The 12,068-nt window shown below is 51.1% G+C and overlaps 5 protein-coding genes across 5 annotated transcripts; 3 read left to right on the forward strand and 2 right to left on the reverse strand.

Moving 5' to 3' along the window:
* Nucleotides 1-567: 567 nt before the first annotated feature.
* Nucleotides 568-1,503, forward strand: LTHEOB_2161 (Dihydrodipicolinate synthetase; the record flags this gene model as incomplete). Its single annotated transcript, XM_035510943.1, has 1 exon — nucleotides 568-1,503. One exon carries the CDS (start codon nucleotides 568-570, stop codon nucleotides 1,501-1,503), a length of 936 nt encoding a protein of 311 aa, XP_035365101.1.
* Nucleotides 1,504-1,824: 321 nt separating this feature from the next.
* Nucleotides 1,825-2,679, reverse strand: LTHEOB_2162 (Metallo-hydrolase oxidoreductase; the record flags this gene model as incomplete). Its single annotated transcript, XM_035510944.1, has 1 exon — nucleotides 1,825-2,679. The coding sequence occupies one exon, from the start codon at nucleotides 2,677-2,679 to the stop codon at nucleotides 1,825-1,827; it is 855 nt and encodes a 284-aa protein (XP_035365102.1).
* A 1,895-nt stretch (nucleotides 2,680-4,574) lies between these two features.
* Nucleotides 4,575-5,209, forward strand: LTHEOB_2163 (uncharacterized protein; the record flags this gene model as incomplete). The annotated part of the gene is made up of 3 exons (XM_035510945.1): nucleotides 4,575-4,590; nucleotides 4,642-4,924; nucleotides 4,978-5,209. 3 exons carry the CDS (start codon nucleotides 4,575-4,577, stop codon nucleotides 5,207-5,209), a joined length of 531 nt encoding a protein of 176 aa, XP_035365103.1.
* Nucleotides 5,210-6,156: 947 nt separating this feature from the next.
* On the forward strand, nucleotides 6,157-6,528 carry LTHEOB_2164 (3-alpha-(or 20-beta)-hydroxysteroid dehydrogenase; the record flags this gene model as incomplete). The annotated part of the gene is made up of 1 exon (XM_035510946.1): nucleotides 6,157-6,528. One exon carries the CDS (start codon nucleotides 6,157-6,159, stop codon nucleotides 6,526-6,528), a length of 372 nt encoding a protein of 123 aa, XP_035365104.1.
* Nucleotides 6,529-9,842: 3,314 nt separating this feature from the next.
* LTHEOB_2165 (Cytochrome p450 protein) lies at nucleotides 9,843-11,311 on the reverse strand (the record flags this gene model as incomplete). The annotated part of the gene is made up of 3 exons (XM_035510947.1): nucleotides 9,843-10,267; nucleotides 10,317-10,922; nucleotides 11,128-11,311. 3 exons carry the CDS (start codon nucleotides 11,309-11,311, stop codon nucleotides 9,843-9,845), a joined length of 1,215 nt encoding a protein of 404 aa, XP_035365105.1.
* Nucleotides 11,312-12,068: the final 757 nt, after the last annotated feature.

Raw genomic sequence — 12,068 nt, forward strand, 5'->3', positions numbered from 1 at the left:
GAGTTGAATGGTTTCACGGGAGAGATGTCTCGAGATGTTAGAACAAGAAACGAGTTTTAACCCGTGCGTCGAACAGGCCCGGTCCCCCAGTTTGCGGGGTGGGGTTTCTGGAATTCTGGAGCGGATTCACGGATTCTGGTCTCAACTCACCCCCGGATAATTCGGATTCCCGGATTTGTTGCACCAACACAAGGCAACCCCGCAATGCTTTCCCCGCGTCCCCAGACCACACTAACTCAACAAAGCATTTCCTGGATCCAGGCCATGGATACACATAGTGAGACTCAGCTGCGAACCAAACCAATTGGGTAAGGAAGTCCACATCAATACAATCAACGATCCTTCTCCGCACCAGGAATCCGGGCACGAGTTCCGCGAATCCGAACAAGTTGGCAACCTAGAATCAGAATAAGCAGTGTATTTATTGACCGAAGAAACCAAACACAATCCAAACCCACAGCTCATTCAACTTTCAAAATCAAAGTACAATCCGATCAAAAACAAAACTCCGATCCTCATCCTCACTCTTGGACCAAACTCCCTCACCCCCTACCTCCCCAACCAACCATGTCAACAGCCATCGACCTCCGCGGCCTCACCCCGGCCCCGGTCACCCCCTTCACCCCCGACGGCTCCATCGACTACCCCGCCATCCAGCGCCTCGGGTCCTGGCTCAGCAGCATCCGCGGGGTAACCGGTCTCGTCGTCCTCGGGCACGCGGGCGAAGGCACCTTCCTGACGGCGGACGAGCAGGTCTCGGTCATCAAAGCCTTCGTCGCCTCCGTCGCCACCAACCCCATCCCCATCATCGCCGGCATCACCGGCGAGGGCACCGCCGTCGCCGCGCTCGAGGCCGCCCGCGCGAAGGCCGCCGGCGCCGCCGCAGGCCTGCTCTACCCGAGCCACGGCTGGCTGCGCTTCGGCTACCAGCCGGGCGCGCCGCAGGACCGGTACAGGACGGTGTTTGAGAAGAGCGGGTTGCCGCTGATCCTGTTCCAGTACCCGGACAACACGAAGGCGACGTACAGCCTGCAGACGCTGCTGGACATCGCGGCGCTGCCCGGCGTGTTTGCGATCAAGAACGGCGTGCGGAACATGCGCAGGTGGGACACGGAGATTCCGGTTCTGCGCCGCGAGAGGCCCGGGCTGCAGGTCCTCACGTGCCATGATGAGTATTTGCTGCACACGGCGTTCGATGTGGATGGGATGCTCGTCGGGTATGGGACCATTGCGCCGGAGCCGCTGGTGGAGTTCATCGAGGCGGGGAAGGCGAAGGACTACAAGAAGGCGAGGGCGATTCATGATCGGTTGCTGCAGTTGACGAAGTGCGTGTATCACCGGGCGAGCCATATGGAGGGAACGGTGGCGTTGAAGCATGCGCTGGTTGCGAGGGGCATCTTGGAACATGCGACCGTGAGATCGCCGTTGCTGCCATTGGTGTCGGGAGCGGACAAAGAAATTCATGATGCTGTTGCATCGGCTTCGCTAAGCCGCGTTGCTTGATGATTATTGACTGTGTTGAAAATTATTCATACGAGTAGATTAGCCTTCGGAATACCAGCTTGTGGATTCTATACTGGTGCGGTGCCTTGAAGCGGGCATGTCTGTTTCTTGAGTGAAATACTATATATGAAGAGAACCAGTAGCACAATCATTTTCACTTCCGATAAGGTCTACTTATGAATTTCAATACCGAATTTATTTGTTGAAAACTGAATGAAACGTCAAGGAAACAAATGAAGCTAAACATAACACGGACCAACAATATTAAGAAATGTCTATAGACAAGTCTTCGATCTTCAACAATATCATTTCTTTTCTACTCTACAGCTCAGTTGGCTTATAGAAATCTAGCTCAGCCAGCCTCCGTGCTGCATCTGGGTCATGTGCAGGAAGCAGTACAAGCGGCTGCTGCCGTGCAAGTTCCTTGATCTTCTTGATAGATTCGATTGCCAGATAAGGGTTGCTGTTGACGCCGTCCGTGAGCTCTTGATCCAGAAGTACTTGATCATAAGTTGCATCCCCAGCAAGGAAGTACGTGGCCTTGTCTCCATACACAATGAGTCCTAGATGCCCAGGCACATGGCCGGGAGTATCCACTGCGACCACCTTTCCATCCGATGTGATCGGGTAACTTCTCTCAAAGGGCCCAATGGGTCCACCGGTCGGCTCAAGCAATTTCGGGACGAATCCTTCCGGCCATTGGTTGGGAACAGCGCCTTCAATGGTGGCTTGCACAGGAGACTTGTAGGCATCCCAATGCTCTTTGCTGACGTAGATTGGGGCGTCTTTAAGGTCCGAAATGCCGTCGCCGTGATCATGATGGAGATGGGAAAGCACGACGGCTTTCAGATCGTTAGGCTCGATGCCCTGTTCCTGGAGTTTCCTTCCAATTCCCTCGTCTTCGCGGACGTTGATATCGACTGCGAGGTGAAAAAATGGCATCCATTTTGGAAAATAGCCGGGCTCCATAGAGTGCGGAGACTCGCCGGAATCGAACAGGATGTAGCCTTCTGGGTGTTCGATGAGGTATGTGTTGATGGGCAGAGGCTCGGTCCACGTTGTATCTGTCAACACGTGAAGTCTCCGGAGAAGAACTGCTCGGTCGGCGGGCTGTGTTTTGTGGCTTGGCCGAATGCGGATCGTACCCGTTTGCAGGATTCTGACATTGATTGACATGGTTACAGGATTACGGTGAAATGGAAAGATCAATTGATTGTTGTTGTTGAAGAGAGACATGAAATAACTAAACATCTATAAGTATTTTATGGATAGTTCGGGCTCCGGCCTCGGGTTTTGCCAAGTCTTTCCAGATTGAGCTAATGGCTCGGCCGAGCGCTCGCAAGCCACACCATTTTGGGAAAGCGTCCCGAGGAACTTGTCACCATCAAGAAGTTTTGTAAGGAATGTGGATAACTTCTGGTCTAACGTGAGATGGTTCTCGAGAGAGGCTGAGATACAGCCGGTCCGTTTGCTGGGCTCCCAGGCAAGTGGAAGGGGTAATGACCAAATCCAACCATCGCCGCCAAACCCAACTCTCTGCTGTGAATCTCATATTTGAGTATTTTACGTGTCTATAATAGTATCCAGATTTATTTTTCAATTACGCCCAAGTTGGAACTGTGGGAGTCTGGCTTGATTAGTTCTGTTAGTTGAGGTTATCGTGGAAGGCCCGCAGTCCAGGCGATTACTATCTTCAGAAACACAACGCTTCTCTACCGAGGTCGTCATGAGGTTAATGGGGTCGTGGTCTCCGCCTGCAGCGGGCGCCCCGCCACGCCAAGCTGGGCTAAGCCTTGATCTGCGCACACCATCAAAACCTTACTAGCGATCCATGTTCCGCGGCCTACAGAGGGGTGCTGCAGTCGATGGCTAGCGCGAAGAATAGCAGGGTTTTAGAACATAGCGTAACTGTGCCCCAGCTCTTCCTTAGAAAAAGAGCATATGTGGGCAGCTGAAGCTATCGTCCGGACGGGTATATAGAATTTTCAATTTAACATTCTCTTCCGGACGATAGCTTCATCTACCCATGACATGAGCAAAATACAAATCCACGCTAGCCATCGGCTACGAGAGGGGACTTTAAATGCATGAATTACAATAAATCATTCCTGAGCTGAATTATAACAACATCATGAAATGTCCTTCGTAGAAAATCTAAAAGGGCTTTCCGAGGCTCCTCTTTCGATTGCAAGATGGCATCTCTTCTGTTCTCCCATCATCGAATCAATTGAGTTACAATGGCTGCCTAGACCGGCACTACTGACGTCCAAAGTGTTGAAACAAGGCTGTTCATCAATGACGAAATATACCATCAACAGGTATCATAAGGGGTATACAATTAATATATTTCTACAATTTGTTGAATGCTCGGACATGGAAACTTTCCACATCATTTCGCCCTCCACACGCGAAGTTATTGCCAACAGTACGTACTCACTTGCAATTTGCGCTAACGACTACTTACAAATTCGCAGTCTTCGAGGTTAGCAGTGATGATACCATTGCTGCAGTGGCAGCCGCGAAAATGAGCAACCAGCATGTGCTGCCCTTTTAGTCAAGGAGCGCGGTGCCTACCTAAAGAGACTGGCCGCGTTGCTTCGTGAGAGCGTTTCGAAAAGGTCCTATCTGAAGCAATCAGAATGGGATGTCCGGGCGGCGAATATATCAATGGCATCTATGAGCTGATTTTTTTCGACCTGTTCTCAGGGGCAGCATGGCAGGCTCGGGGGTGACCGAGCTTAAATACACCGGCAATGCTAGTACTAAATCTTGGTGGACCCTACGGTGTTGTTGCCACTGTCATTCCTTGGAATGCATCAGTAGCCTTCTTTGGATCGAAGACCGCGCCTATGATCGCGGCCGGAAACTGTGTTGTTCTGAAAAGTAATGAGAAAGCGCCCCTGACTGCCAGTATCCCTGACAAGTGGTTGATAAGCTTTTACATACCAAAGCTGACATCGGAGAAGTCTGCCTTCATTTCCACGTTGATCCAAAAGGTCGGTTTTCTCCCTGGTGTTATCAATGCCATCCATGGCCACCATCACATTTCTGGCGCGACCCTCTCCTCTCACATGGACGTCCGTGTCCGTTAGTTCACGGGATCGGGAGGTACTGGCCGCCTCATCACTGAAGCCGCAGCGAAGTCGAACTTGAAGAACGTCTACCTCGAGAAGAGCCTGGCTACTATTTTTGACGATGCAGATCTTGACGCTGCTGCCAAAGAAACTCAACACAGCATAGCATGGAACTCGGGCCAGGTTTGCATGGCAAACTCTCGGATTTATGTCCAGAACACGGTTGCCGAGAAGTTCATCACGATGTTCAAAGACAACTGCGCCAATGTCAAGATCGGAGTCTTCACTGATCCAGGCGTGCAGATGTGTCCGCTGGCAGATGAATCTCAGTTCCAGTCTGTCAACAAGTATATCGAGCTTGGCAAATCTGCAGGCGGGATGCTCATTCATGGCAATTTAGATACGGGTACGATAAAGAGCGGATACTTTGTCGGATTACATATCTCTCACTTCCCAAGAACTCCGAACCTATGAAGGAGGAGATCTTTAGTACTGTGGTTAACATCTGCACCTTTGAGACGGAAGAGGAGGTGCTACAGAAGGTAAATGATACTGAATACGGATTGCACGCGTCGGTCTACACAAAGGATGTCAGCCGCGAGATTCGCATGGCAGGGTTTCTGGAAGTGTGAAGTGTGGGTGCAAACTGCACAAGCTCAACACGGGTGGAGGATATGCTGTTTGGTGGCTACAAGAGAAGCGGAGTCTGGAAGGAGAGCCTTTTGCAGGAAAAAAAAAAGGTTTTGGTCAGTGTTTGATCGTCATTATCCTATAAACTACATTTATGTTGCCGGCTTCATTTTAAGTAGAATAATGACACGTTTATCCTGGTGGCGAAGAATTGCTCTAAAGATGAATTTTCCACAACATAAAAGAAGTTTGGGTCTCTTCCGAAACAGGCAATCGGATATGCCTTACGTTCGACATGCTGATTGTGGCGAACAGCGTTAAAGATGTCGATGGGATCGTGTGTTGGATTTAGCAAGCGGAAATGTGGGTACACCCCTTTGTTGCCGGGGGCGCTGTTGATACGCTGACAGGGCACGGACTGCAAAGCTTATTTGGCCACTAGACTATCCAGAATTTCGTTCCGGATACACGATTGGTCGATTTTGTTTTTATCGGGTTGAGTCGGCCATACTGCATTTGGCGTTCCTAACTTCTCACCCGGCTTTCTTTCCAGGATGCGGGAACGTCGAGAGCCGTTCCGTATCTGCCCAAATGGACCTCGGTGCTTTACCCTTTATCCATGCCTAATTGCCTGAACTTCGTACGTCTAGGGCTCTCGCTTCAGGCTGTGTCAACCAATAAAGTGGGTTATTTACAGTGGGGCTTTAATGAGATTCCGCTCTAAAGTGGATTGATGGCCTACTCTGTATCGCTCCTCCGGCTTCATCCATACCCGCATCGGTCTGCATGATCCCCGCTCCGGCTTGGCACATGTGCATATATACCTATTGCTACTATCGAGTACTTACAGCATCCGACTATCCCATTCGCTCTCCTCTTTGGTCAAACTCTCCCCACAAATCCTTCCAAATCCGACAAAAGCTCCGGAACCAACCCGAAAGTCTTTGCCATGGCCTCCCTACAAGGTAAAGTGATCGCAATCACCGGTGCCGCTTCCGGAATAGGACTCGCGGTCGCAACTCTGGTCGCCAGTCAAGGAGCCCGCGTGTCCCTTGCCGACGTACGAGAAAAACACCTGGAAGAAGCTGCAGACAAGATCAGGAGTACCGGCGCCCAGGTATTCTCCCGTGTTGTCGACGTGCGCAAGCCGGAACAAGTCGACGCGTGGATAGAAGCCACAGTAGCCACTTTTGGGCGGTTGGATGGCGCGGCAAACATAGCAGGCGTGGCGCCGACGACGCCATTGGAAGTCAAGGATCTGGATGACGAGAGCTGGAAGGTAACTCCAAGACAATTCTTTGGACGCAAAGCCCAGGACTGATCATAGAAAGTTTATATTGGACATCAATTTGAACGGCGTAATGCATTGTCTACGCGCTCAGTTGAGGCACCTGGCACCTGGTGGTAGCATTGTGAACGCTTCGAGCTCTGCAGGCTTGCAGGGCCAAGTTACTAACGGCGCATATGTGGCTTCGAAACATGGCGTCATTGGGCTCTCCAAGACTGCGGCGAAGGAGGTGGGAGCCCGCAACCAGAGAGTAAACTGCATTGCACCGTAAGTCAGATCTGCTGCTCATAGAGATCATTATAACTGACTTTAATACACCATAGGGGATACATTGAGACGCCCATGACTGGGCCAGCCCTTGAAATGATCGGGGGACGAGCGGCTAGGGAGACTGCAATGGGGAGAATGGGAACTTCGGAAGAAGTTGCGTCGCTATTCGCGTTCTTGCTCAGCGATGAGGCTTCGTTCGTCACTGGCTGTGTGTACCAAGTTGACGGAGGTATGATCTGTTGAGCCAGTCCTGTCTAGTAAAGCCTGTATAGAAACGTACATATGCAGTCTAGATACATGGATTGAAGTGCATTTTGTTGGTCCAATTAGGCTACAATGTCATATAAGAGCCGTCCTATTTATATTGCCGTGTTTTTCAATAGCCTAAGTAAATAAAATTCTGAGTCTAGTATTCTGTGGACGTGAAGGAAGAGGTCTAGATGCATTGATGTATTCAGCCAATTGAGCACCGAGCTATCCCTCAGCACCTCAAGTTGTGGTTTCCCTGAGTGATGGTTTTGCCCGCGGCTGTTGGTTTTTCCGAAGCGGCCGGTTTTGTCCGCAGGTGTTGGTTTTGCCCGCATTGTTGGTTTTTCCCGCAGTTGTCGGTTTTTCCCTCACTTGTTGGTTTTGCCCGTAACAATCAGGTCGATTGAAATTTATACTCAGAGACTAGTATTCTAGTCCCCTATGGATAAGTATGAAATAATGAATATCAGCGAATGAATCCGTCGCAATGTTTTTCATATATGCACAGCTGACGTCTGCTGAAACCGCCGCCTTTACCGTCGTTCTTATAAGCCAGTGAATCTCCAAGATATTCTTCATCAAAATGCCCCATCGGATGGTTTCACTTTCTTCTCTTTGTAAAGCAAGATCCCATAGTGCCTTCCATCTGTCGGTTGCACGAAAAGTTGCATTCAGATTGTCCTGTCCAAAAGGACTGGTTTTGGCAAGAAAACAAGCAGATTGTAGAACTAAATAAGGCCTTGTGAATATTCAATCTCTCATAAAATCGTAGTTACGTACCTAGCAAAGCATGGTATAGGTTTGATATCGGTAAACCTGAATAGGGAAACTCTCTTGGTCCTGACCATGGTCCGTGCATGAGTGCAGAGACTAACTGGTGGAGAGACGGGCATCTGGGGCTGTTCTGGAGCATGGGAGCGAGGAGATCGAACTCAGAAGCAGTCTGAGCTTCAAAAATATCCTCACGACAGGGGAGGTCGCCTGTCATCTCGGAGATCACCATTTGAGGTGGGCTGTTGAAGAAAAGAGCAAAGTGACAATCAGCCAAATAGGTAAACTGACCCAACCTAACGATGACGTTAGCGTTACAACGTAACCTGTTCTTACAATGGGACTTGCCTTATGCGGACTTCGTCAGCAATACAATCTCGCCAATCCAGTCCAGCCCAGTTTCGCCGCTTAAGCGTTGTCAAGCCCAAAGATCGCAGCAGGGAAACCAATATTGGAAACCGTTGCGTCCTTATCCGGCGCCGTGTTTCCAGATCCCTCATGTTGTACTGTACGAATGTAGTAAGAAGAGCGGCTTGGATGGCCTGAACACAGTCAGGATTCAAGCTTGGCGCCTCATAATGTCCGAGCAGATGGCGGAAGATGAACTCTTCAGCATCTCTGAAGAATGACCGAACTGCCAATGCAGAATCGTTCGGGGGCGCGTACAAAGATCCGTTCATAAGTATCGCAAGCAGTAGGGGAGTGGATGTCTCCCTCGCTGAGAAAGTCGATCGATGAACAATGGGAATATCGTAGTGACAGACGTCGAAGTGGGCCCCGAGGAATATTTGGGCATTCTGCGCCGTGAACACAGATCTTGCTAGCGCGAAGTCAAACCCAGACTGCGTTCCCATCTTCTCGTGGGCTTCGAAAAGCTTGTTGATGAGCTCATCCATGCGACTGCCCATGTGATGATCTTGGCTCACGTCCTCAGACAGCTGAACGTTGCTGTACATAGTAGAGATCTCTACATCAAGAACGGGCACCCAATCAGGCGATTGGCTACTCGGGGATCCCGGGGAATAATGCGGTTCCGATGAACCAAGGCCCGAAAAGCAGCCACTAGATGGACTAGATACTAGATCCTCTTCTAGCCGGGCTGCGGCATCAGTGACGTACGCTTCTGCCGAGGTGTCCCTCACTTCTCCTGTATAACTCAGGAGGAAGGTCGCTTGGCATGGATCGCTGTGTGGGACCTCATACTTGGCTGCCATTCGCTCGTTACTGCATGCTTTCCCTTCCGAGCGGCAGCGGGTGCAGGGCTCGCCGTGGTCGTTCGCATCACACGAAAGTTTACGTTTCGAACATTCCTTGCAAGCACGCATTTTCCTGCCACGCTTTGCTTCTGGCGGGGGACGAACATTGTGCTTTTTCGCACAAGCCTTGGCATGCCTGCGAGAGACGTCGCTGTACTTGAGTGTCAGTATGGGAGCTCATAAATTGACAGCGTTACTTACCCTGTAGCGAACGAACGGCCGCAGACAGGACATTGGTATAGTCGTTGGCCAGTATCTAAAACGTTTTAGCGGATTGGTCTGACTTACTTAGTTCAATGGCTTACGTGTTACTTCATGACGACGTAGGTGGCTGGCCCGCCTGTAGCTTCTGTTGCACTTCGCGCATTGGTATCGTGAAGCCGGTACACCCTCTTTTGTCGATGGCATGTTTGCTGCACTTCAGCCACCCCAAATTTTACAAGCCACGTAAGCCGAAAAGTGGACGAAACGGTCGAAAGAGCATGTGCGGGGACGGAGAAATTTGTGTGGGGAGAAGCAGGATTTGATTTATTTTAGCCCACCCCACGGTCTTCTTCGCGACTGCAGGTTTATCCGAGCGCCGATCTAACGTTTCAGGAGAGATTCTATTCCATTTACGTCTATTGGCCAGTTGCATAAACTCAGGGGCTTGGACCAGAATCCGTATCGCTCCCCAACCCATCGAGACTGGGGAAACTTGCGACGGTCCATCCCACTCCCTTCTCTTTACAATACAAGAACCCATGAAGCAGTCTAAAAAGGAAAAAGCCCACAGCACCTCAACATCCCTTGTTTCACCAACTACAACGCCAACTCGGGATTCCTCGCTCTGCACCATATTCCAGCTTCCGGATTCGGCGCGTGCGCATTGTCCTTCATGCTCTGCGGCCTGGGCAATTTGTCATCGAACTTCCAGTCATACTTGAGTATGAGGTGAGCGATAGCGATCTTGACCTCATTAGACGCGAAGAAGCGGCCTGGGCACGCGTGCATGCCATGTCCGAAGCCAAACATCTCGGGGCTGGTCGTGACGAATTGCCACCGGTTTTCCTGGCCGGGTTGTTCACGTAGCCTCAGAAAGCGACGTCCGTCGAAGCGGTCGGCGTCTTCGCCGAAAACGGCAGGATCGACCATGGCGATACTCGGGATAGCAACCATGGCGCCCTTGGGCAGACGAGTCCCATCTTTGAGAACAACGTCTTCGGTAAGGACGCGATTGACGAGAGCTGCGGCAGGGTTAGCAAACAAATGTCAACGGCGCAGAAGGATGCTTACTTGACGTGATGGGGTGCAAGCGCTGGCTCTCCTTCATGCCACTGTCGAGCAGCTTCATCTTGTACAAGCTCGTCTTCTTCCACCCACCATCCTCCTTCAACACGGTCGCAATTTCCTGGCGCACTTCCTCCATAAATTCCGGATGCTCGGCTAGGTCATACAGCATGCCTACAATCATTGCCGAAGTGGTATGGATCGCGGCAAGGCCGAGGGCGATCTGCCCAAGCGCGTAATCGCACGACTTGCCACCAGCGTTGTCCATAAACCACTCCAGAGAATCCACCGGCTTCTTCCAAGCCTTTCCGGTCAATGATGCGTCGCGGATGGCGTTCTGCCTGGTCGAAACCTCAGGGTTGATCAGGCGGCGCGCAGTGCGGATGTGCTGGCGGCATCGATTCATGCTGGGCATGAACCAGTGCACCAGCCCGCGTGCGAACGAAGGGACCATACGCAACTCCTGCACCGCCTCGGCCGAGTCGACGGTGTACATGATGGAAACATTGAGCCAATCCTTGTCGCGACTCAGCTCTTCACCCAAAAAGACACGGTTGGAGAGGCGAGCGGCGGTTATCGTTGCCGTCTGGACGAATTTGACTTCGCTCCACTCTGTATCAGGTTAGTACTGTAATGGACCGTTAGGACTCCTGCATGACATGCTTGCCTTTTGTCATATGACTCATAGTCTCTTCCAACACCGCCGTCATCTCCTGGGAAAGATCTGCCGTAATAGCGCCTTTGTGAAATATAATTAGCAAGTCGGCCCACTCGGCGTGCTTCCGCTACTTGGCAAGGGTTTAAGAGCGGACTGTACCAAGAGACTGCGTCAGGTTTTTGCGGACCGAGCTCTTGAAAACTACGCCGTGAAACCCAGTTCCAAATACGAGCGGCTCCAGCCCAGAGTAATCCCCGAGGAACATTTTGTACAGCAGCGCATCGAACGAGAATCGTTCGTCATTGCGGATTTCATCGGCGTGGGCAGGCGAAAGAATGATCATGTAGCCAATATCGGACAAGACTTGGAAAGGTTTGCCGTTGTTCTGCTGAGTCAATCAGAAACCTCCATTCCCGGATGACATGGCTAATGGTGAGCACTTGCCTCTTCAAGCCCCTTCTTCATTATAGCATTTCCATGATTCTTGAAGCGCTCTTTCGCCTTGGTGTGAAAAAACTCGCCTTCGCGTTTTCCATAGACGGGGAAGCCAGCATAGGGTTTTTCGTCATGAAGAAAGTAGTAAACGAGTGCACCAACAAAGATGAATAAACCAACGATGTAGCTGTTCTCCCATTTGAGAGCCTGGGACAAGGCTGGTGGTGGGCTGTCAATTGTAGACATGGCTGAAGGACGTGTGGATGGATGTACGATAATGATACCAGTGGGAAGTTTGACCTTATGACAAAATGCGGTTTAAGCTTATATACTTGTGGCGTACGAGGCGTACTACTTAACATACTGGATCCGAGAGTGTGACGTTGGAACAAGCGGGAATGGCGTTTCCCGTACCCGAAGTGTGGCGGGAAATTTTGGATCCGAATCCATCGTTCGAATACAAACTTTGACCCTAGGGACTACGGGTACGGGTACCCGGAACCGGCTGCGGGCCGGCTGAGAGCCTCAAGGAGCACTTCTGAATCACCTCAGGGTAGGCAGCTTCGGGACGGGCCTTATCCAGTCCGCTGTAGCTAGGAAACCCTGAGAGGCTGATTCCCTTGTGAGGTCAGCCAGCTACGTCACAACACTACCCGCAATGGGGG

This window comes from Lasiodiplodia theobromae (assembly GCF_012971845.1).
Source record: "Lasiodiplodia theobromae strain AM2As chromosome Unknown scaffold_5, whole genome shotgun sequence".
Classification (NCBI taxonomy): Eukaryota; Fungi; Ascomycota; class Dothideomycetes; order Botryosphaeriales; family Botryosphaeriaceae; genus Lasiodiplodia; species Lasiodiplodia theobromae.